At 43.2% G+C, this 22,382-nt stretch overlaps 1 protein-coding gene and 1 pseudogene across 2 annotated transcripts; one reads left to right on the forward strand and one right to left on the reverse strand.

Moving 5' to 3' along the window:
- Positions 1 to 1,416: 1,416 nt before the first annotated feature.
- LOC107665750 (C-type lection lectoxin-Enh3-like) lies at positions 1,417 to 11,983 on the forward strand. 2 transcript variants are annotated; one of them, XM_016456761.1, is made up of 3 exons: positions 1,417 to 1,857; positions 9,622 to 9,801; positions 11,720 to 11,983. In XM_016456761.1, the coding sequence occupies exons 1-2, from the start codon at positions 1,462 to 1,464 to the stop codon at positions 9,790 to 9,792; spliced, it is 567 nt and encodes a 188-aa protein (XP_016312247.1). In that variant the 5' UTR covers positions 1,417 to 1,461; the 3' UTR covers positions 9,793 to 9,801; positions 11,720 to 11,983. The 2 variants fall into 2 exon arrangements, with proteins under 2 accessions (XP_016312247.1, XP_016312246.1); XM_016456760.1 differs by lacking the exon at positions 11,720 to 11,983 and having other exon boundaries at positions 9,622 to 9,850.
- A 1,739-nt stretch (positions 11,984 to 13,722) lies between these two features.
- LOC107665747 (macrophage mannose receptor 1-like) overlaps positions 13,723 to 22,382 on the reverse strand; it is a 19,032-nt pseudogene continuing 10,372 nt past the window's right edge.

Below are 22,382 nucleotides of genomic sequence, written 5' to 3' on the forward strand. Positions count from 1 at the left end.
TGACAATATTGCTATAGCTTCTTATATTTTTAATTATTGTTCTTTTCTAAATAGCTACTGTTAATTGAAAGGATTTGTTGTGGCGTGAGGGGAACTAAAACAGCCTAACTATTGTACAGTGTTTATTATAATGTTTGTAAACATTTCGCGTCGGCATTAGGCCTTGGTCGGTTAAACGGTTAAACGTTCAGACGATCTGAATGAGTTATATTGCAGGTTTGAAAAAACACCCCACACCCGCCCTGAACACCTCTCCACACATCCATTCACACCTCCAGCATTATGCTGTGCACTGTATTTAAGAGTTAAAAAAATGTAACGAAGCTACGAGAATACTTTTTGTGCAGAAAAAAAAAAAAAAAAGACTTTATTCAACAGTTCGTCTCCTCCGCGTCACCCTAGCGCCATTTTGGAGAGTATCAGCTGGACGTAAACAGCGTATGCTGTTCTGTGTCAGCTGCGTCATGCCGGATCTGTTTCCTACGTTGTTGTGATTTGATCTGAATGAAAACAGCGTATCCCACAAAAATTATTCTCGTAGCTTCCTATCTTAATTTATTTAATATCTTAATTTGCGTTCCGAAGATGAACGAAGGTCTTACAGGTTTGAAACGACATGAGGGTGAGTAATTAATGACAGAATTTTCATTTTTGGGTGAACTAACCTTTAATAGTGAGTAAGTGTTACCAAGAATCCTTATTCACTCTTCACAGAGTGCACAAATACACACAGAAGCATTAACATTATGTGAATATTCCTGATATTGTCTCATTTATCCAATACAAATATCTAAACATTCTTAAATCAAGATACATTCAAGGTACACTATTTTTTCAGTACTGGTATACTGTGCGATATCTATTATTGTATCTATGATATGTGTCTTATTTTTTTATTATTTTAATAAAAGCAAAACTGAAAAGTAGAGAAAATGGCAATTATCCATTGACAAAGTAACTGGGTAAAAAAATAAAAAAAAAAATAAAATAAAAAAAAATATATATACCTGTATATACACATTTTTTTTGCAGTTGCACTGTATAGTCTGAAAACTGAATTGAAGTGTTACACAGACTATATGAGCATAATGTCATAGTTAAAATACAAGCTCGATTAGTACAAAAGAAAAAACACAGAGAAAAAAAGAAAATCTTCTTCTATAGGCTTCTTATATAAGCATTTAATAAAACACAACAAAATTACTAAAACTTTACGTAAAATTACAGTGAAAACTGAAAATATAAAACAAATCGCAATAAATTCTAAATATGAACAAAAACTTATAGTATACCGATGATACTAAAATAACACAAACAAAAAATAAACTTTTCCTTATTTAATTAACTTATAGTTAATTTTGTATAGCACTTCACATTTTCAAGAAAGTTTCTCTGTCCAATCTACTCCTTACAGACAATCAGGACACACTTCAGGACAAGTTTAAGTACATTGAAACGAGCATGAACTGGACTACTGCTCAAATTTACTGCAGCAAAAACTACGTAGACCTGGCAGTCATTACAGACGACACAGAGAACACATTCCTCGCAACAATACTTTCTGACAAGGGCCACAACGATTCTTGGATCGGCCTGTACAAGATCCCATGGCTGTGGTTGGATAAGAGAAGTGTATCGTGGTCCTCTGTAAAATGGGAGTCTGGACAGCCTGATAACGTGAAGGGAAACGAGAATTGTGCGAGAGCCAATACTGAAGGACTGATGGCTGATGACACCTGCTCGACTCGACTGCCTTTCTACTGCCGCGAAAACAGGAAAATAAAGCGTGTGAGATTCACAGTCAAATCAGACGGACATCTGGATGAATCCGCAGTGATGGAGGCCATAGAGAAGAAGGTGAGATGATTCTGCATGTTATTTTCATATTATTAATATGCTATTATACACTGAACAAAATTGTAAACGTAACACTTTTGTTTTTGCCCCCATTTTTCATGAGCTGAACTCAAAGATCTAAGACTTTTTCTATGTAGACAAAAGGCCTATTTCTCTCAAATATTGTTCACAAATCTGTCTAAATCTGTTAGTGAGCACTTCTCCTTTGCCGAGATAATCCATCCACCTCACAGGTGTGGCATATCAAGATGCTGATTAGACAGCATGATTATTACACAGGTGTGCCTTAGGCTGGCCACAATAAAAAAAAAAAAAAAAAAAAAAGGGTATATTTGCTTCTAATTTCATTTCAATATATGTAGATCTAAGAATGTTTACATTTTAGTTGGGCTGCCCCCTAATAGTCGACTAATCGCTAGTCAACCAGAAAAAAACATTTTATTAGTCACTTAGTTGCAGAAAAAAAAATTCCACAGGTGAAATCACGCAGTCCGTGATGGACAGATCGTTAACTGCGGGTGCATCCACTCATTCAGGTTTTACGGTGAGGAGCCGAGAACGTGTCCCGGTCAACCAGCGATGATTCGATGTTGTGGCATGGCGACATAACATCTCCGTTCCCTCCATCAGGGAACGATGGTTACGTACGTAACCGAGACGTTCCCTATCTGTCGGTCACTACGAGTTATGTTGTGACGAGGTAGGGGGTCCATGGAAAGTGCCACAACCTGAACCCTGTCACAACCCTGTAGCTCTGCAAATATTGACAAGCAGCCGCGTGTCAGACAAATGCTATGCAAAGGTCGTACCCTTCCCAACGCCCCAGCACAAATTCGCTGACCTTGGCGCCGGCAGGGACCAAAAGGTGAGTACATAGCTGCTGGAGACAGCCAAGCTGCTGATCCTATGACAGAAAAAAAAAAATGAAGAAAAGGGATTTTGACCTTCATGAAAGGTGCTTCACGCCTTTCCTGTTCGTTGTTTGGCAGTAACGAAGGGGAAGCGAGCCTTTCGGCAGTACTACATATGGAATGGGTCTCTGAGGCAGGTCCTACCTAGGAGTAGGGAGGAACGGCTGCCAGCAGAGACTGACAGAGTGGTCTGTCAAAGGGAAGACACGGGTTCACCGAGAAGGAAACCTTACCATGGAAGAATACACATATGGGATCGCCCGCAGGGAATCAAGCCATATGTACACCTAGCCCAGTAAAGGGGCTGACCAGAGACCCGGGCAAGCTAACACCGATACTGGGCCTGGTGTCAGACTGCTCTGCCCAGTCCGACTGCCGGGGGGTGCTGGAGGATACTCAACCAGGGTTCGCCGACCAGGGAACTTACTGGAGGAGGAAAAGGCGCTCGCATCCCCGGGTGAAGGGGACTGGCACAGCAAGCGTGACACTGGCCGGCTCTTCCCGCCACTTACCTGTTACCCAACACACGGGAAGAAACCGGCTCAACGCGGAGACTGTAAAATCTTGCGAAGGTGTTCAGTGTCGCCCAGCCCGCAGCTCTACAGATGTCTGCCAGAAAGGTGCCGAGCGCCAGCGCATAGGAGGAGGCAACACTATGTGTGGAGTGAGCCCTCACCCCAAGGGGGCACGGCTTGCCTTGGGATTGGTAGGCCAAGGCGATGGCATCCACTATCCAGTGGGCCAACCTCTTCTTGGGGACAGCCTTCCCTTTCTGCTGACCTTCGTAGCAGACAAAGAGCTGCTCAGAGCTTCTGAAGCTCTGGGTGCGGTCCACGTATATGGACAACGCTTTTATGGGACACAACAATGCCAAGGCTGGATTTGCCTCCTCTGAGGGCAGTGCTTGCAGGTTCACCACCTGATCGCGAAAGGCCGTGGTGGGAACCTTGGGCACATATCCAGGCCGGGGTCTCAGGACAACATGAGAGTAGGCCGGCCTCTCCAATCGTGCATCTTCGGGGGTCTTCTTCGCAAGAAGAACACCAGTTCATGAACAGACACTTCAGAGCATAGGCTTGCCTTGTCAGGGGAGCTCTAGCCTGAGTGATCGTGTTTACCACTGCTGGTGGCAGATCACTTAAGTCTGCTGCGTCCTGTCCAGGAGCCACACATGAAGGTCCCAGAGATCTGGACACGGGTGCCATATGGTGCTGAGCCCCTGAGAAAGTAGGTCCTTCCTCAGAGGGATGCGCCAGGGAGGGGCTGTTGCAAGGATCGTGAGTTCCGAAAACCAGGTCCGGGTGGGCCAGTAAGGCGCAATCAGCAAGACTCGCAAGAAGAACACCAGTTCATGAACAGACACTTCAGAGCATAGGCTTGCCTTGTCAAGGGAGCTCTAGCCTGAGTGATCGTGTTTACCACTGCTGGTGGCAGATCACTTAAGTCTGCTGCGTCCTGTCCAGGAGCCACACATGAAGGTCCCAGAGATCTGGACACGGGTGCCATATGGTGCTGAGCCCCTGAGAAAGTAGGTCCTTCCTCAGAGGGATGCGCCAGGGAGGGGCTGTTGCAAGGATCGTGAGTTCCGAAAACCAGGTCCGGGTGGGCCAGTAAGGCGCAATCAGCAAGACCTGTTTCTCTGACCTTGCACAGTGTCTGTGCGAGAAGTCTTACTGGGGAAAACACATACTTGCTTAGAGCCTGAGGCCAGCTGTGTGCCAGTGCATCCGTGAAGAGGGGGCCTCGGTCAGGGAGTAATACAGCTGGCTGTGAGAGGACTCGTGGGAAGCAAACAGGTCTACCTGGGCTTCCCCAAATCGACTCCAGATCAGCCGGATCGTCATTCTCTGGGGAATGTGAGCTGTTGTGAGAGTGCGTCGACTGCAAGATTGAACTCCCCCAGAATGTAGATGGCGCGCAGCGACTTGAGACTCCAGAGGAGGAGATGACGGACGAGCTGTGACATGCGACGTGATCGTAGACCTCCCTGCCGGTTGGTTGTCCGAGTGGACCAACACGTGCTTGTCTTGTTGCAGTGGCCGGAACTGCCGCAAGGCCAGATGCACTGCCAAAGCAGTCGAGGCCCTGTCCAGAGCTCTGAGGCTGCCTGCCCATAGCATGTAGCACCCCAGCCTGTACTGGAGGCATCCATTGTGACAACGACATTCCGGGACACTTGTTCTAAGGGCACCCCGGCCCAGTCTTACTGGGGAAAACACATACTTGCTTAGAGCCTGAGGCCAGCTGTGTGCCAGTGCATCCGTGAAGAGGGGGCCTCGGTCAGGGAGTAATACAGCTGGCTGTGAGAGGACTCGTGGGAAGCAAACAGGTCTACCTGGGCTTCCCCAAATCGACTCCAGATCAGCCGGATCATCTCGGGATGGAGTCACCGGCTGCACGATTGAGCTCCACCGGAATGTGGACGGCGCACAGCGACTTGAGCCGCGTCTGACTCCAGAGGAGGAGATGATGGGCGAGCTATGAAATGCGATGTGATCGCAGACTACCCTGATGATTGATGTACGAGACAGCCGCAGTGTTGTCTGTGCAGACCAACAGTGCTTGTCTTGCAGCAATGGCCGGAACTACCGCAAAGCCAGATGCACTGCCAACAGCTCTAGGCAGTTGATGTGCCAAAGCAGTCGAGGCCCTTTCCAGAGCCCCGAGGCTGCCTGCACGTTGCATGTAGTGCCCCAACCCGTACTGGATGCATCCATCGTGACAATGACATGCCGGGACACTTGTTCTAAGGGCACCCCGGCCCGAAGAAAGGCAAGGTCTGTCCAGGGGCTGAATAGGCGGTGACACTCCGTTGTGATAGTCACACAAAGTGTACTGTGACGCCATGCCCATCTCAGGACTCGGGAGTGTAACCAGTGCTGAATTGGTCTCATATGAAGCAATCCGAGCAGCATGACTGCGGTTGCAGATGCCATATGCCCCAGGAGCCTGTGTTTCAGAGATACCACGTTCCTGCCTCTGAAGGAACTCAGGCAGTTCAACACTGACTGGACACGCTCGTTGGTGAGACACGCTGTCATACTCACCGAGTCTAACTCCATACCGAGAAAAGAGATCTTCTGCACGGGGGAGAGTTTGCTCTTTTCCCAGTTGACCCAAAGCCCCAACTGGCTGAAGTGCCGGAGCACCAGGTCCCTGTGATCGCACAACTGCTCTCGTGACCAGGCCATGGTGAGCCAGTCGTCGAGGTAGCTGAGGATCCTGATGCCCACTTCCCATAACGGGGCAAGGGCGCCCTCTGCGACCTTCGTAAATACATGGGGGGACAGGGACAGCCCGAAGGGGAGGACCCTGTACTGCCATGCCCGACTCTCAAAAACAAACCGTAGGCCTGTGTCGAGGAAGAATCGAGACATGAAAGTAAGCATTCCTCAGGTCGACTGCTGCAAACCAATCCTGGGGCTGGATGCATCTGATGACCAACATCTTGAATAGGAGCTTGTGAAGGGCCCGAAGTCTCGAGAACGCCGCTGAACCTGGGGGGTTGCCTAGTGAACTGAATCGCGTAGCCGAGTCGAACTGTCCAAATGAGACAGTGGGACGGGACAGGTTGGGCAGCACGAGCCATGCTTCCAAGTAGGGGTGTGCAGCGAAGTCAGTATTTGTATCTGTATCTGTAACAATCACAAAATTATTTGTATCTGTATCTGTATTAGGATTAAACCGGAAGTAGGCGGAGCTTGAACCAGAACTTCGTACAGTTATATTTGATAAGACCGTTATGTTTATGGTTTTACAGCCTATCTTTTTTCGTAGTTATCACTGAACAAATATGCCATGTCTAACTAAAATAATTATTTTTTTTATGATTATAACATTTATTTAAATATCTTCTAACTGTCAGAGCCGATTTCCTTGTATAGGCAGTGCTTCGAGATGTAGTGCAGTTGTGCTTCGAGCGTGAGTTCGAGTCCCAGCTTGGGGACCTTTCGTGATCCGATAAATAAATATTTAAATATCTAAATTAAAACAATAAGGGTTCCTACACAGTTTAGAAATATGGAAATTGATTTAAGTCATTTAACTTAAACATAAGTTAAACATTAACTTAAGTAACTGCAACACTGCTATTTTATTTGCACTTATTTCATTCATGAACTCTGTCTGAATATGGCGCTTATCACATGCTGTGTGGTATCGGCACTTTAACGAGTACGAGTACAGGAGCTCAGTGTCGGGCCCGATACCGATACCAGTATTGGTGCATCCCTACTAAAAATACATTTATCATACAAGTAGGAAGATTCCATGACAAACATTTAGTGATCATTTGAACACGACTGAATGAATTTAAGGCGCACATTTTCATTACGCAGAACACTTTTTTGAACTTCACTAAACAAATGTGCGTGTGCCACGCAAACCAGCAAAAGATAAGGAAGCAAACATGTAGGCCTAGTAGAAAATGTATCTGTATTTAAGTTGATTATTAGCCTACTCTTGACAGAGAGCTGGTTTAGTTTTTGAGAGACAGAAATGCGCAGAGATGGCAACGAGGCTGTTTGATTGGCGATCGCGCTGTGCTTATTCATTCGTGTGTTATATCGTAGCCTATAAGGTTTAAATCATTCATTGCCTTTTATATATACACAAATAGTAGAACGTGTATGATGTATTATTTTAGGTAATATTAGGCCTAATCTTGCCAAGCTCTGATTTCTGAGAGATGCACGGAGTGGCAACAGCAATGCGGTGTTTGATTTGTGCTCTTTTCATTCATAAAGTTTACATTCATTCACTTCACACACTCATTATTGCGTGAATTTAGAGGTTTGTGTAAAATATCGCGCTGATCCCCTGGCTCACCTGTGAAACTAGCAAACACCAGACTGTGCTGCAGCCTCAGCCGAATATTCGGGCAGAATTATTCGTTACGTTATCCATAGCCTAAGGTATTTGGCTTAGGGCACACCCCTACGTCCAAGCTCCGTGCGAGTGGCACCAAAGGGACAATCGACGCACCCATGGTGGTGCAGCGGTGGGAAGTTGTGCTGGATGACACAGAAGGCATCGCGTCCTGGCTCATCAGAGCGACTCATTGCCGGGGGTGCACCCCTGCATCCTCGAGAGCGCCTCCACCCCGTGCTGAGACACCGTCAAGGCTGGTGCGTCGAGCCTCTCTGAGGACTGCGGCACCCTCCGCGTCCCAGCTGGCCCCTAAGTCCTCTAATAAGATGACAAAGCGGCCCTGACACGGGCAACCCGGAGATGTGGGAAGCTGCTTTTTTTCAGGAGATGGCGAAAACAGCACCACTCCTTCCCCCGGAGGAGGGCCGGGCGGAGAATCCTTTGTTCCGTTTTGTTTCTGTTCCAGCCAGTGGTTCCCACATTCTCGAAAAAAGAGCAGTTTCCTTTTCCTCCGGGTTATCAGGCTCGTGGGTTGACAGTGAGCGATGTGCTGCCTCTTCACTCTCGCCCACGACGCCCCCTATTCCCAGCAGCCAAGAAATTGCGGGGACATGGGGACACGGGGAGAGCAGGCTGATGCGCGGTCCCCGCCTCAAAGTGCTGGGCAAACTGCTCGAACTGCTGGGCAAAGTCCTCGACAGTGTCGCCGAATAGGCCAACTTGCGAGATGGGAGCGTCAAAAAAGCGCACTTTGTCGACATCTCTCATCTCAGTGAGGTTAAGCCAAAGATGGCGCTCTTGGGCCACAACCGTGGACATCGCCTTCCTGAGGGACCGCACTGCGTCAACCCTGGGTCGGAACTACCCTCGTGCATTTGATTGAGTGCCTTGGCTTGGTGGACCTGCAGGATTGCCATGGCATGTAGGGCAGAGGCAGCCTGGGCCGCAGCACCGTAAGCTTTGGCTGCGAGAGCGGCCGTCAGCTTACAGGCTTTGGACGGGAGATGCAGACGATTCCTCCAAGTGGGGGCATTTTGCAGGCACAGGTGCACCGCAACCACTCTCTCCACCTGGGGAATGTCTACGTACCCCCTTAGCCACCCCACCATCGAGGGTAGTGAGGTCGGAGGAAGGAGACGAGCGGCTTCTGGTCGAAAAAGGTACCATCCACGACTTCGTGAGCTCCTCATGCACCTCCTGGAAAACCCTCACCGACAGAGAAGCTCTCACTGTGACCCTCAGATCTCCCAGAGCTCTAGCCGGCGGTCCCATACTCGTGACAGGGAAACCGGGACGGGTAGAGACTGAGGGTGTCGCTCCGTTCCCCGTGAGGAGAGAGAGGTGAGATCGCAACAAAGCCATGCTCATACGTCCGCAATGAATGCATGAGTCATCCACTAACGCAGCGAATGCAGAACGTTGGATGCCCAGACACTGAAGGCAACGATCGTGGCTGTCGACAGAGGGCAGGTAACGACCGCAACCAAGAGAACACAGACAGAATGGCATCTTTAAAAAGACGGACACCGCTGTTTGTGCCGTCACGCCAACCAGGAACAGCTTCTTTCTTCCAGTCAGAACAGAAAGGCTTTGTGGAGAAGAAATCATTCACCCACTCGGCTCCGAAGCAAAAATCTGAAGAGTATGCATGGGGAGTGGCTCAGGTATGCAAAATCCACTAGCCAAAATTAATTGGCGTTTTCTCTGAAAGTCAGAGCGGATTGGGGCTCTGAAGTAAATATAACTCGTAGTGACCGACAGATAGGGAACGACTACTAGTCGACCAGAAAAATCCTTAGTCAAGGGCAGCCCTACATTTTAGTTGTACTGAGGAAAAAAAAAAAAAAAGGAAAAAATACTAGGTAATTTGCAGTGTTTATTTTATTTTATTTCATTTTTTTTTTTTAATAGTTTTAGATTACTGACATCTAAACGGCAGTAGATTGATCTCGTTCACTAATGACTGATGTAATCTGGTGTCTAGATGAAGCAGATCCTCTCAGATCAGCACATGAAAATCAGATCCAGCATAACATGGAGCATCCAACCTGACGGGAAGATCTTCCAGCAGCAGAAAACACTCAAAAGAAGAGGTGTTAGATCCAGTGAAACACTAGTCTCTGATACATGCGATAACTTGTCCAAACATTTATGAATCTTTAAGGTACAAGCATTTATAATAACTCATAGATGTTTAACACCATCACATTTTAGTTAATGCATTGGCACTGTTAATGATTTAATGCTTTACACACTGTACAAAAACTTACGAATGAGAATAAGATCATCCTGTATAAAAGTACAGGACAAATGCATTTCAAATGTTGATTTTAGTTAAATGATTTCAGTGAACACAAACATATTTAGTGCTCACACATGCATTGGTTTGAGTCCATAAATGCAGAATTAATAAAAAAAAAAAAAAACAATAGTTTAGTCTTGGGCTCCTCTAAGTAGTTTAGTATTTAGATATTTTGGAACAAGATAATACAAAAATAATGACTTTGAAATCTACAGTGTGTGTGTTGTAATCACACAATCATATTTTCTGCATTATATTTAGCAAACAGTAAACACGGAAGTGTTAGTAAATAATAAAATGATGGAATATAAATGGATTACACATTATTTACAAATAAATCTTTGAAATATGAGACATTCAGCTTACAAAATTCAGCTTACAGCTATTAAGTACAGCAATCTTTCATGAATCTGTGTTTGATATGCTGTGCAATCGATTAGAAGACTGAAATGCACAGCATCGTGCAATTAAACGCTGAGATTTGCAGTTACATTAACAATTCTTATTAATGAAAACCCATCACTGGAAAAAAAATAAAAGTTCCTTAGTATTTTTCTTCACTACAATTATCCAGATACTTTTGTAATACTTTATAAAGAACAATTCTCACTATTAACTAGCATGCATATTACTAGCATATTGGCCATAACCAGAAGTGTACCACTGGCAGCAAAGCCCCCTACCCCAACCCCACATAAATAATCTAATTACTAAGCAACCACTAAATGTAATAACACCAATTATGTATCAATTTAAAGCTTAGAAACTCAGCTTTTTAATGCATGCATTTTGTTTTACTCGTAACGAGCGCTGAGTTGTCCTTCTAAATTGAAATTTATAAGGATGAAAGATTAAATAATATTTTCTGCATTATATTTAGCAAACAGTAAACATGGGGGGTGCCACCTAGTGACGAACAATTAATACTAATTTTTCATGTGTCATATATCATTTGAATGATCTCGGAGTAGAATGCAACAAATTGTCATGTTTTGCTTATAACTTCATAAAACATGTTCAGATGGAATTTGTTCAGTTGGAAATCACAGCATTATTTACAGCAGATTCTCCCCGTGAAAAAGAGCCCAAACTCACCATAATCCGTCACTTAGATCTAAATATATTTTCTCAGCAGTTTCTCAGCATGAGAATTTCCAAATATTAAACAATATTTTCTAAAAATTTAGGAAGTTTTCTATCAAACGATACCTACCGTTTGACTGTCCTAAATGAGTTTGTTTAAAACAAATAAAATATCTGCCATTGGGGTCAGAAAAATCAATTAATTCAAAGGGAAAACAAAAACATATTTCTGAGCCCAATGGGAGATATTTTTATTCTAGTTTTAAAGAAAAATCTCACTCAATTTTGGTAGAAAAACTAGAATGAATATCTTCAGTCATTCTGTTAATTTTACTGAAAAAAAGAGCTAGAAACACTGAGGAAGAAAATCTTTTTTTGCAGTTTAATGTAAATAATATTAAGATCATGTTCTCAAGTTTTACTTTTGACTCAGATTGTTATGCTGATAATATAATCTGCAATAAGAAATTTTGCAATTATTTAGTCATTTATAAAGACATTTATTTTAGAGAGCAACCATATATTTAGTTTGTTTTACTTTCTTTAATATTAATTTATACTTAATTCACATAGGATTTATAATTTAGTCATATAATAATTGTAATAATTTATTTACTCATATCATTGATTCATTCAAGGATTAGTCATTTTAATTATTTTTCCATTGCTGTTTAGTCTTCTGATTGTGTGCTTTCAGTGGATATTTGTCTTCATGAGTAAGAGATCAGAGAATGTCTCGATTTCAAGGATGATGTAGTGAAGCAGTTATTTTCCATTGCTGTGGTTTGTGCTATAATAACACTTGTTGGATTCAGATGAAGTCTGAGCACTGAAACGTGCAACTATGATTATTCAATAAACTCATTTTGCTCATTTTATCACCACTTTGTCTCCTGCTTCTGCTCTTCTCTGGCTTTCTCAGTCAACCTTTTGGCTGACAGAAGACTGTTAAAACTGTTTTGACATCTGAATTACAGTTTTCCATCTGAAACATCTCTCACAGTAACAACTTCTCATTTAAATCAAGTATTATTGAGAAAGTGAAGCCTAAACCGAACCACATCCGGCATGAGAGCCACTAGTTTAGCTACACAACAGATGGGTTTAACTGGTTCATTTAGAGCATTTAGCCTCCATAAAGCTGCTCACTAAATCACACTTGACTTTTAATGCGTTACAATTGTGTGGTTAATGCTGATTCATCTGCATGGTTTACAACAGGCATCCTCAAATAGCAGACCGTGGTCTGGTGCAGAACTTCGACTGCCCTCCGTGTGCACACACATGACATTATTTAATGACATCAGTGAAGCCAAACGAATTTATTGTAGTAATGTTGTCTCTGGTATTCTGGTCTGTGAACGTATATGCGTTTAGGGGTGTGGCTTTGGACAGCGATTGCAGGGAGGGTGGGACGTTCGTTTTCAGTGCTAACAGGCTAAAGTTAGCATTTTCCGAGATCTCCTACTGCACCTTTAAGTTCACGCGTCAGGTAAGTGCCACTAAATTAATGTTGTTGTTTAGATTAAATTTATAGACAAAATCGTACAACATATTCATTGTTTTTGAGTGGATATTGAGAAGTTTTTTGTAAGTTATAGGCCTATGTCCGAAGAAAAGTGGATATTTAAAGGGATAGTTCACCCAACAAAAATTAAAATTCTGTCATTAATTACTCACCCTTATGTCGTTCCAAACCTGTAAGACCTTTGTTTATCTTCAGAGCACAAATGAAGATATTTTTGATGCATTCCAAGAGCTCTCTGACCCTCCCATAGACAGCAAGGATCCCAACACGATCAAGGCTCAGAAACATAGCAAGGATTGTTAAAATAATCTATGTGGCAGTGGTTTAACCATAATTTTTACCAAGCTACGAAAATAATTTTTGTGTGCAAAGAAATCAAAAATAACAACTTTATTCAACAATTCGTCTCCTCCGTGCAGTGCAGCACCTGACTAATGACTGATCTCTGTGTGAACATCCACATTTTTGGAAAGTAACATTTGAAAGATAAAACAAAGAGGAATTAGGGAGAATCAATAAATTATGAATACATATTGCTATTGTGTAAATAATATGTAATCATGTAATCCATAAAAATTAACTGCAGTCTGATTACGAGTATTTTAAAATGTAATTTAATCTAATTACAAGTACTTGATTTTTGGAATCTTATTATGTAATCCAGATTACATACAATCAGTTACTGTTCAGCACTGGTTGTGGCATCTTAAACTGTGATTTTAGAAAAGAGTTTCGGCTAGAACAAGATTGTTTAGTTAATACATCATTTACTACCCAGCTCTGTGAATAACTGACAAAAATATTTCAAAATGGGAAAACTTTGTCCATGTCATTGGTGTTTTTATGTTTATTTATTTTTGTGATGTGCTTTGACCTAAAACATGCATTATTAATTTATTCCCATATGCATCACAGTTCTCTGATGACGGTTTATGGTCACATTGACATGAAGGTAAACAATGAAACATTTGAAATGTAAAAATATAGGTCATAAGTAATCTAAAAGTAGTCCAACAGAATACTTCAGCTAAATGTAATCTAAATTACATTAATGACTACAATTTTCATCATGTCATTTGTAAACAGTAACAGTCTACAGTTTAATCTTCCCAGCTCTGGCCACAACACATCAGACATGGAAAAACACTCACTGTCGTAGCAGAAGAAAGGTCTCATGTCACCGCCTTCTGATCATCCCACAGTCTGTTTTGTCGTAAATGCACTGCACAATCTCCCGATCCATCCGGCTGACCGGATTCCCAGTTTCTGAATGAAGACGTGCTGTTTTCGGACCAGACTAAAGGGTCTTTGAAAAGCCCAATGTATGTGACATTTGCTGCAGGTATCAGTTGCTGGATCTGAAGGTTCTCCACCTGGTTCCTCACGCTGACCAGGTCTGATTGATGCTGTCTGCAGTAAGTCTGAGCGTCTCTCCAGGACTTCGGCTTATTAATGAACATGTATTTGCTGCATTTCTGACCTAGGAGATATAAACATAAGCATGAATTAGCAGCAGTCAGCGCTAAACACCAAGTCATGTGTTTGTGCAGACCGATAACAACCGATAATGACACTGGAACAACACCCAGGTAGCCAGCGCAGTCGGGCCAATTGCGGCTGAGTGTCGGCTGGGTTCTGGCAGCGGCTCACCAAAGTGAGCCAGCTCTGGCCCAGTAATGGTTGCCAGATTTGGCTAGGCTTTGGATGTGCGGATTTGGCCCGATTCACACTGAGACACAGCACGTTTAGCCACATTCAGCCCGATTACGGACCATAGGGCTGCTTCATGCAGACTCGGACCAGTTTAGGTTGAGTGCTGGGGGTGGGGGTGGTAAATAGTATGTAGCAGTGACACTTAAACATACACAACTTAAACATAATATATTTTACCTGCCCATGTTATATTATTTCTAAGTGTATTTTTTATTTTAATTCCTATTAATATTTTTCGCTTTTATCCAACATTCTCTTTTTTCTTTAACTATATTTGGAAATTAATGATTTAATTCATATAATGAAACAAGCTTAAAGTGCTTAAGGGAACTTTAACATTATGTCTTCTACACATATGATATCTAAGTAATGTGTATTTATAATGAAGCTATAATTGTGAGTTCGCTGACATAAGCTGTGTCCCAAAGTTAAGTGCACACACTTCGAAGGGCACGGACTTCGAAGGCCACGCCTCCGAAGTGCATGAAGGACGCTCCGACTTCGCAGGATTTCCTAATTGCGACACCAGAGGTTCCCGATTAGCGCTCTGTTGCATAGCAACGGTGCGAGAGGAGAGCTGATACGCGCATGTCCGGGAAACTCATGAATATTCATGTATGCCCTGCCCACTGAAACCAAAAATCTCAACACCGGTCCGAGTCCTTCAGATGCAGCCTTGGATATAGTTAGCAAAAATGTGTTAATATTCTGACAAAATGTTGATACTTTCATTTTCAAAATAATCGGAGGTGGACTGTAAGGAAGTACATTCGTTAAGTATTTCTCGAACAAATATGAAGTACTAAGATTTTTTTTCTCACAGGACAGCAGCACTACAAAAATATGGTCTTGTACAACATGATGCATTGTTGTAGATTAAACTACCCAACAGTATATTTAGTAGGCAACTTTAAATTTAATAACCATGAACATATTCAGAAGTAAAATGCAACATACACATCAGTGCAGCAGTAATATTAATCCTGACGAATTATTTTTTCAGAATACTGTATACCTTTACTTTTACTCTCAATACCTTAAGTATATTAGAGTATGCAAGATAATACTTTTACTCAAAGGATAGTTCACCGAAAAATGAAAATTCTGTAATAATTTACTCACCCTTAAGTTGTTCCAGGTTTGGAATTTTCATTTTTGGGTGAACTATCCCTTTAGCTAAGGTTTTAAATATGACTAGTAGCTTTTCCCCAATATGGTATTGGTAGTTACTAAAAGTAGTTTACTAAAGTATCTCAATATTTCTTCTACTAATTACTTTGTCATAGCTCTAAAAAAAATTTATCTTTCCCTAAATAAGACCAGACCCCTGTACTGCAGGATAAAGCTGAATGTGCCAGCGCTGGACTGGTTTTTTAGTGGTTTTCAGCTGAGCAGGGAGGCCTTGACAGTGCTGCTGGATCTTCTGAGAAGTGAACGGCAACAGTGATGGGGTGCCACAATCCAGACCCTGGTGTTTCTCTTCTATCTGCCAGTGGTACATCATACAGAGTGGTCTCCAGAGTGTTTGACATGCCTCGTTCCACTGTCACCGCATTGTCCTCCGAGTCGTTGAGAAGGTGCTGGCCATTCACCAAAAGATTCACCTCCTGAAGACCCCAGAACACATGGAGGCAGGGCTGGGCTCAAAACTGATGTTGTTTTTCTGATGTTAAACCTAAGCTATCTTGTAAATAGTTGTAAAAAGTACTTTCAGTAATGTATAGAACAATTTGTTTTAATGTGTAAAAAAAATTATTTACAAGACAAAAAAAAATAAACATATAGAATTTAAATGTGTAAAAAAATATATTTACAGGACAAAAAAATAAATAAAATAAACGTATATAAGATAAAAAATAAGAAAATGAAAACACAATACTTACATTTCAATGTGAATTTCCCCACAGAACTGTTATCCTCCATGTTCTTTGTATATAAATTCCATCGTCATCTGCGCGCAAGTGATTCTGGGATATGGTAGGGTGCGAAGTGTCCATCAGATATACACTTTATTTTCCTGGGAAATGGAGAGTGCATTTGAAGTCGCTTTCGAAAAATATATCAGCCTTCGTCGTGGTGACGCAATCGGCCTTGGAATGCGGTCTTCGGAGGGTGCATCTTGAATTTGGACAGCTTACGTCGTGACGCTGTGACACAATCGCACTTCAAATGCGCACTTTGGAGTCTGTGCACTTCACTTTGGACACAGCTATAGTGCTAGAGTTTAGCTCCAACCATAATCAAGCACACCTGATCCAGCTAATCAAGGTCTTCAGGATTATTAGAAACTTCCAAGCAGGTGTGAGTTGGAGCTGGTTGGAGCTAAACTGTGCAGAGCTGCGGCCCTCCAGGAATTTAATTTGACACCACTGGTCTATAGTATTGCGACTGATCTTTTTTTTTTTTTTCTATCAGTGCAAAGAAATACAAGTACTGGCAGTGCATCAGATGGAGAGATTTAAAAGTTAATCAAAAGATGGCTGCTGCTCACTTTGGACAGAGATGGGGGAAGAAAAGAGCGGGCCTGAATGCAAACAAATTCTTCCAAAAAATGGAAGAGATTGCCTGAATAGCCATATGTGTCATTATCTGTTCCCTTTTTTGTCTCTCTTTCTCTCAATCTGTCCCTCTTTTAGGGTACGCTTACTTGAGGAAGCTCGTGGAGTTTTTTATTTTTTTCTCAAATAAATTCTAATATCACTCATATTTTCATTGTGTCATTTTTATATTTGGGGAAAAGAAGTACATATTGATGTTATGGGGTAATTCATGGGGTAGTAGGTGGGGATGCCATGAAAAGAAATGGTGTAATGGCCAAACCCATAATCTTTGTAAAGGTGACATATTTAGTTGACATGCATAAGTACATGTAGACTTAACAAGGACACTGTAAAATATATATTTTATTTTAGTTGGAAGTAGATGCCATCTTAAGGATTTTAAAGCAACAATGTCATTTTGTGGAAAAAACAAATTATTCAAAGCTCTGGTTTTATATAAATACTGGAAGGAGTCTTTAATACACATATTTTAGAAGTTGTAATTCTGTATGAGTAAGTGTAAATATATATATACATTTTTTTTATTTATTTTTTTTTATTTAGAGAACAAGACTAGTACCGGCTAGGTGTCGTCATGATTGTGACCCAGTGTCAGCTCAGTTTCAGTACCCAGTGTTGGACCAGTACTGGCTAAGTGTTTAATTTCTCGTTGGTGTGATTGTGGCTCAATGCCGGTGGTATTGACTCAGTTTTAGTACCCAGACTCGGGCCAGTACCGGCTAAGTGTAACAACGGAACCAGATGAGTCCTCTGCACAATGTGACTTTGCTGCAGCCTGGAATTTTACTGCTGGTTTCATCTGGTCAGAGGAGAACTGGCCCCCCGACTGAGCCTGGTTTATCCCAAGGTTTTTTTCTCCATTCTGTCACCGAATTCAATGATTTAACTGAAAATTGAGTGTTTACTATTATCATTTTTCATTATTGACACAATATTTTCCTTATTTTCCTAATACAGTTGATTTGACACAATCTGTATTGTTAAAAGCGCTATATAAATAAAGGTGACTTGACTTGACTTGACAACGAAACACACAGCGTCACACACGGCTAGAATGAGCGGCGGCCGGCGGGCTAGAGAATGGCACGGCCGGCGGGCTTGCGGCAACCACATGTGACAACCCCAGGCTGGACTCCGCTTCGTCCACGTTGAAAGCCGATCCGGCGATCCACAGCACTGCCTGAATGCAAACAAATTCTTCCAAAAAATGGAAGAGATTGCCTGAATAGCCATATGTGTCATTATCTGTTCCCTTTTTTGTCTCTCTTTCTCTCAATCTGTCCCTCTTTTAGGGTACGCTTACTTGAGGAAGCTCGTGGAGTTTTTTATTTTTTTCTCAAATAAATTCTAATATCACTCATATTTTCATTGTGTCATTTTTATATTTGGGGAAAAGAAGTACATATTGATGTTATGGGGTAATTCATGGGGTAGTAGGTGGGGATGCCATGAAAAGAAATGGTGTAATGGCCAAACCCATAATCTTTGTAAAGGTGACATATTTAGTTGACATGCATAAGTACATGTAGACTTAACAAGGACACTGTAAAATATATATTTTATTTTAGTTGGAAGTAGATGCCATCTTAAGGATTTTAAAGCAACAATGTCATTTTGTGGAAAAAACAAATTATTCAAAGCTCTGGTTTTATATAAATACTGGAAGGAGTCTTTAATACACATATTTTAGAAGTTGTAATTCTGTATGAGTAAGTGTAAATATATATATACATTTTTTTTATTTATTTTTTTTTATTTAGAGAACAAGACTAGTACCGGCTAGGTGTCGTCATGATTGTGACCCAGTGTCAGCTCAGTTTCAGTACCCAGTGTTGGACCAGTACTGGCTAAGTGTTTAATTTCTCGTTGGTGTGATTGTGGCTCAATGCCGGTGGTATTGACTCAGTTTTAGTACCCAGACTCGGGCCAGTACCGGCTAAGTGTAACAACGGAACCAGATGAGTCCTCTGCACAATGTGACTTTGCTGCAGCCTGGAATTTTACTGCTGGTTTCATCTGGTCAGAGGAGAACTGGCCCCCCGACTGAGCCTGGTTTATCCCAAGGTTTTTTTCTCCATTCTGTCACCGATGGAGTTTCGGTTCCTTGCCGCTGTCACCTCTGGCTTGCTTTGTTGTGGACACTTAATTTCCAGCGATATCGTCGACTTGATTGCACAGACACTATTTAAACTGAACTGAGCTGGATGATGACATCACCGAATTCAATGATGAACTGCCTTTAACTGAAAATTGAGTGTTTACTATTATCATTTTTCATTATTGACACAATATTTTCCTAATTAATGCTGTACAGTTGATTTGACACAATCTGTATTGTTAAAAGCGCTATATAAATAAAGGTGACTTGACTTGACTTGACAATTCTTGCCGGTGTGATTGTGGCCCAATGCCGGCAGTTTTGGCAGCCGGACCCGGGCCAGTGTATTTGGACCAATTCTGGGGCATCATTCATCCCATGTCCATGCCGAGTCTGGCAACCGCCAGAAGTTATTTCTTCTGGCCTGCCGGATCTGGACCATTATCGGGCCAAACTGTTTTGGCTACCTGGGCATTGTTGGAATCACATTAACCTAAGTCTATGAGAACCTGACACCTTGTACTTCTGGAGACTCCAGGTTAATGACTCTGCTGACCCACTGAGCATTTTGCTGTCCAATGGTTATGCATTAACTTTGCAATTTCTAGTATTGTATTAGTTTTGAATATTTCTCATGGGCATTTAATAATTTTTGACTTTCAGTCTGAGTTAAATCTATTTTTTTGGCTAATTTTATCTGTAAAGGAAAATCTCTTTTAATAATTATGCACACCTGAATATAAGATAGTTTTCACTTCCAGCCTTCATGAATAATTATCAATTATAAATGATTAAATACAAGATTAATAGTAGTTATTAAGATTGTTGTATTGTGTTGAGCAAGTGAGCTGTTGGCATTTAGAGAGCACTGAGGGCGGGCATCAGGTGAGCAAGCTCAGTTCGAGAATTGTTGCAGAGATGTAATCCCATAGAAGAGACTCTGGCCTGCTATCTCTTTATGGGGGAGACATCTTCTCTTAAGGCCATCCAAACCCCTTCAGGATACTTCTCGTTTGAATGGCAGGGCATACGCGGCAGCAGGTGGATAAAGGCAGGGTCTATCTCCTGATGAGGTGGCTGAGTTGCATCGTACCATGGATCTTGCTCTCCATGCCACTAAGCAGGCTGCCACTGCCAAAAAAAAAAAAGGCGGCCATGGTGGTTACGGAGAGAAATCTGTGGGTGAGTCAGGTGGTTATCGGGTCAAAAGAGAAGGGCTTTCTTCTTGATGCGCCGGTTTCCCCTTCTGAGCTTTTCGACACTTCTGTTGAGACGGTGGTCGTGAAGTTTAAGGAGGCCAAGATGCGCTCAGCTGCCTTTAAATCCTTCATTCCATGAAGGTCCAGGCTTCGGACATCGCCTCCAGCCTATATCCATGAGCCTGAGTCATGCGCTGGAGCCATGGTTGGTGAGTACGATCCATTTTCATCTACTGTACTGCTAGTTCTTGTGTATTCAATGCTAGCCTTTCTCTGCAGCGCTACTCAGACCTGTTCTGTTTTCTGACTTTTAGGTTTGACCCACCTGCTAAGTCAGGACCTCCTGCTGTTGACCGATTACAGTGATGGTTTCACTCATCTGTTCTGGATCCAGGCTGGTGATAGCCCTCATCTTCGGCTTGGACACGCAGCCTGGGTTTCTGAGGAAGCCTCCCAGCATCAGGTCCCCAGTATAACGCTGCATCCTCAGGACCTGCGGGTTCTGAGTACATGCTTCGTGACATGCTCCCTATCCTCTGACCAGGGTGCGCTACTCATTTCTCACCCTGAGGGGTCTCCCGAGATTTGAGTCGTTCCTTAACCTTCATGCACGTTCTCTGAGATAGAGCTACTCTCACTGACGCGTGGAGTCAGGTCCCCAGTATAACGCTGCATCCTCAGGACCTGCGGGTTCTGAGTACATGCTTCGTGACATGCTCCCTATCCTCTGACCAGGGTGCGCTACTCATTTCTCACCCTGAGGGGTCTCCCGAGATTTGAGTCGTTCCTTAACCTTCATGCACGTTCTCTGAGCTAGAGCTCCTCTCGCTGAGGCGTTGAGGAGCTCAACGCTCCATAGACGGTCGAGCCCATGGGTCCTCACTGTCACACTGTCCTTATGGTTGACTCAGTAATCACCCCTCTGCGGAGTGGGCAGGAGTACACTGCGTTCCCTGAGGTAAGAGGGATTTTTGTTTCTGTGGAAACCCCTCTTTTGTGCTTTCTGCTCTGAGGAGCAGTAAGCTCTATACGCATGAATGGTTATTGGATCTCACTATTTCTTCAGATCCTGTTGGGTCTGGTTATACGAGACCCTGGGTCTGGTTATACGGGACCCACGCTCTCTATCGAGATAGAATGAGAATGTCTAGCTGCTCCAGTCGACTGTCTCTTATTGGGCCCTGCTGGGTTACTCCTTCGAATCTAGCACCCCCTTCTGGTCGAGCTGAGAAGTGCTCCCCTCTCTGTGAGGGTTAGCTATGAGTCGCTCCCAGTATGTGCTGTAAGGGTTCGCCTCAGTTTGAGAGCCGAGAGCGCTGCTCCCGAAGAACCCCATTTGCAACAAACTAAGTGTTAGGCCCGTCTCTGTCGCCTCCTTGGTCAGTTGCCTTTATGTTGGGACTCTATTATTCCCTCAGAAATGTGTGATCCCCTTCTAGCAGGATCCCATTTCTGATGTCCCATTTGCGATCTATCTGCCCCCGGACATGGTTGTGCTCCCCTCACTGCGGGAGGGTCCCTTGAGCTCGCCGGTCCTGGGCAGACTGGGTGAGTCCTCCTCTCGACTCGAGAGTTCTGAGTGTCTGAGGATTTCTGGGCATCAGTGAGCAGATGTTTCAGAATCTTTCTAAATCTATGCTATAGTAAGTGCACACGCTAAGCTTCTGTGCACTTTCTAAAATCCACATTGTGGTAAGTGTGCACGCTAAGAATTCTGCACACTTTCTAAAATCCTGTATGGTCATCATTGTGAGCCAGTGAGGTAAGTTCTTTTAGGGTATGCAGCTCAGGCCCTTGGCCGAAGGGGAAAATGTCACTGACAGCCATCAAGACATCCTTTGGGGCAACTCCCGTGGCTATGGTAGAGTTGGTACTTGGTGCTCGCCGTGGTTTTCTGGCATGCACTCCCCTCAGCATGGTGGCATGGGTATACCGTTCCCCATAGCGACGCTCCATTAAGTAGCGGCCTCAGGTTGTTAGGCCTCTCTCCGCCTCCCTGTTGAGCCTCGATCCCTTTCTCTGAGTTGGTTTAGGCCCCGGTTCTCGCCTTGGGCTCCACTCAACTAATGTATCTCTGTTGATACATTTCTGAGCAGGGTGTTGCTACCTAAGATCTCGAGTGAGTTCTTTGAGCAGGTTTATTCAGAACCAGTGGTAGCCCCCCCTGAGTGACAGGCCAGGGTCTGGTGTTTTTTTTAGACACCTGGCTGTATCCCCTTAAAGGAATCTCTTTCTTCTGATTCCAAGCCTTGAGCTCTGCT

The sequence above is a fragment of the Sinocyclocheilus anshuiensis genome, unplaced genomic scaffold (genome assembly GCF_001515605.1).
Source record: "Sinocyclocheilus anshuiensis isolate Anshui unplaced genomic scaffold, SAMN03320099.WGS_v1.1 scaffold1000, whole genome shotgun sequence".
Lineage (NCBI taxonomy): Eukaryota > Metazoa > Chordata > Actinopteri > Cypriniformes > Cyprinidae > Sinocyclocheilus > Sinocyclocheilus anshuiensis.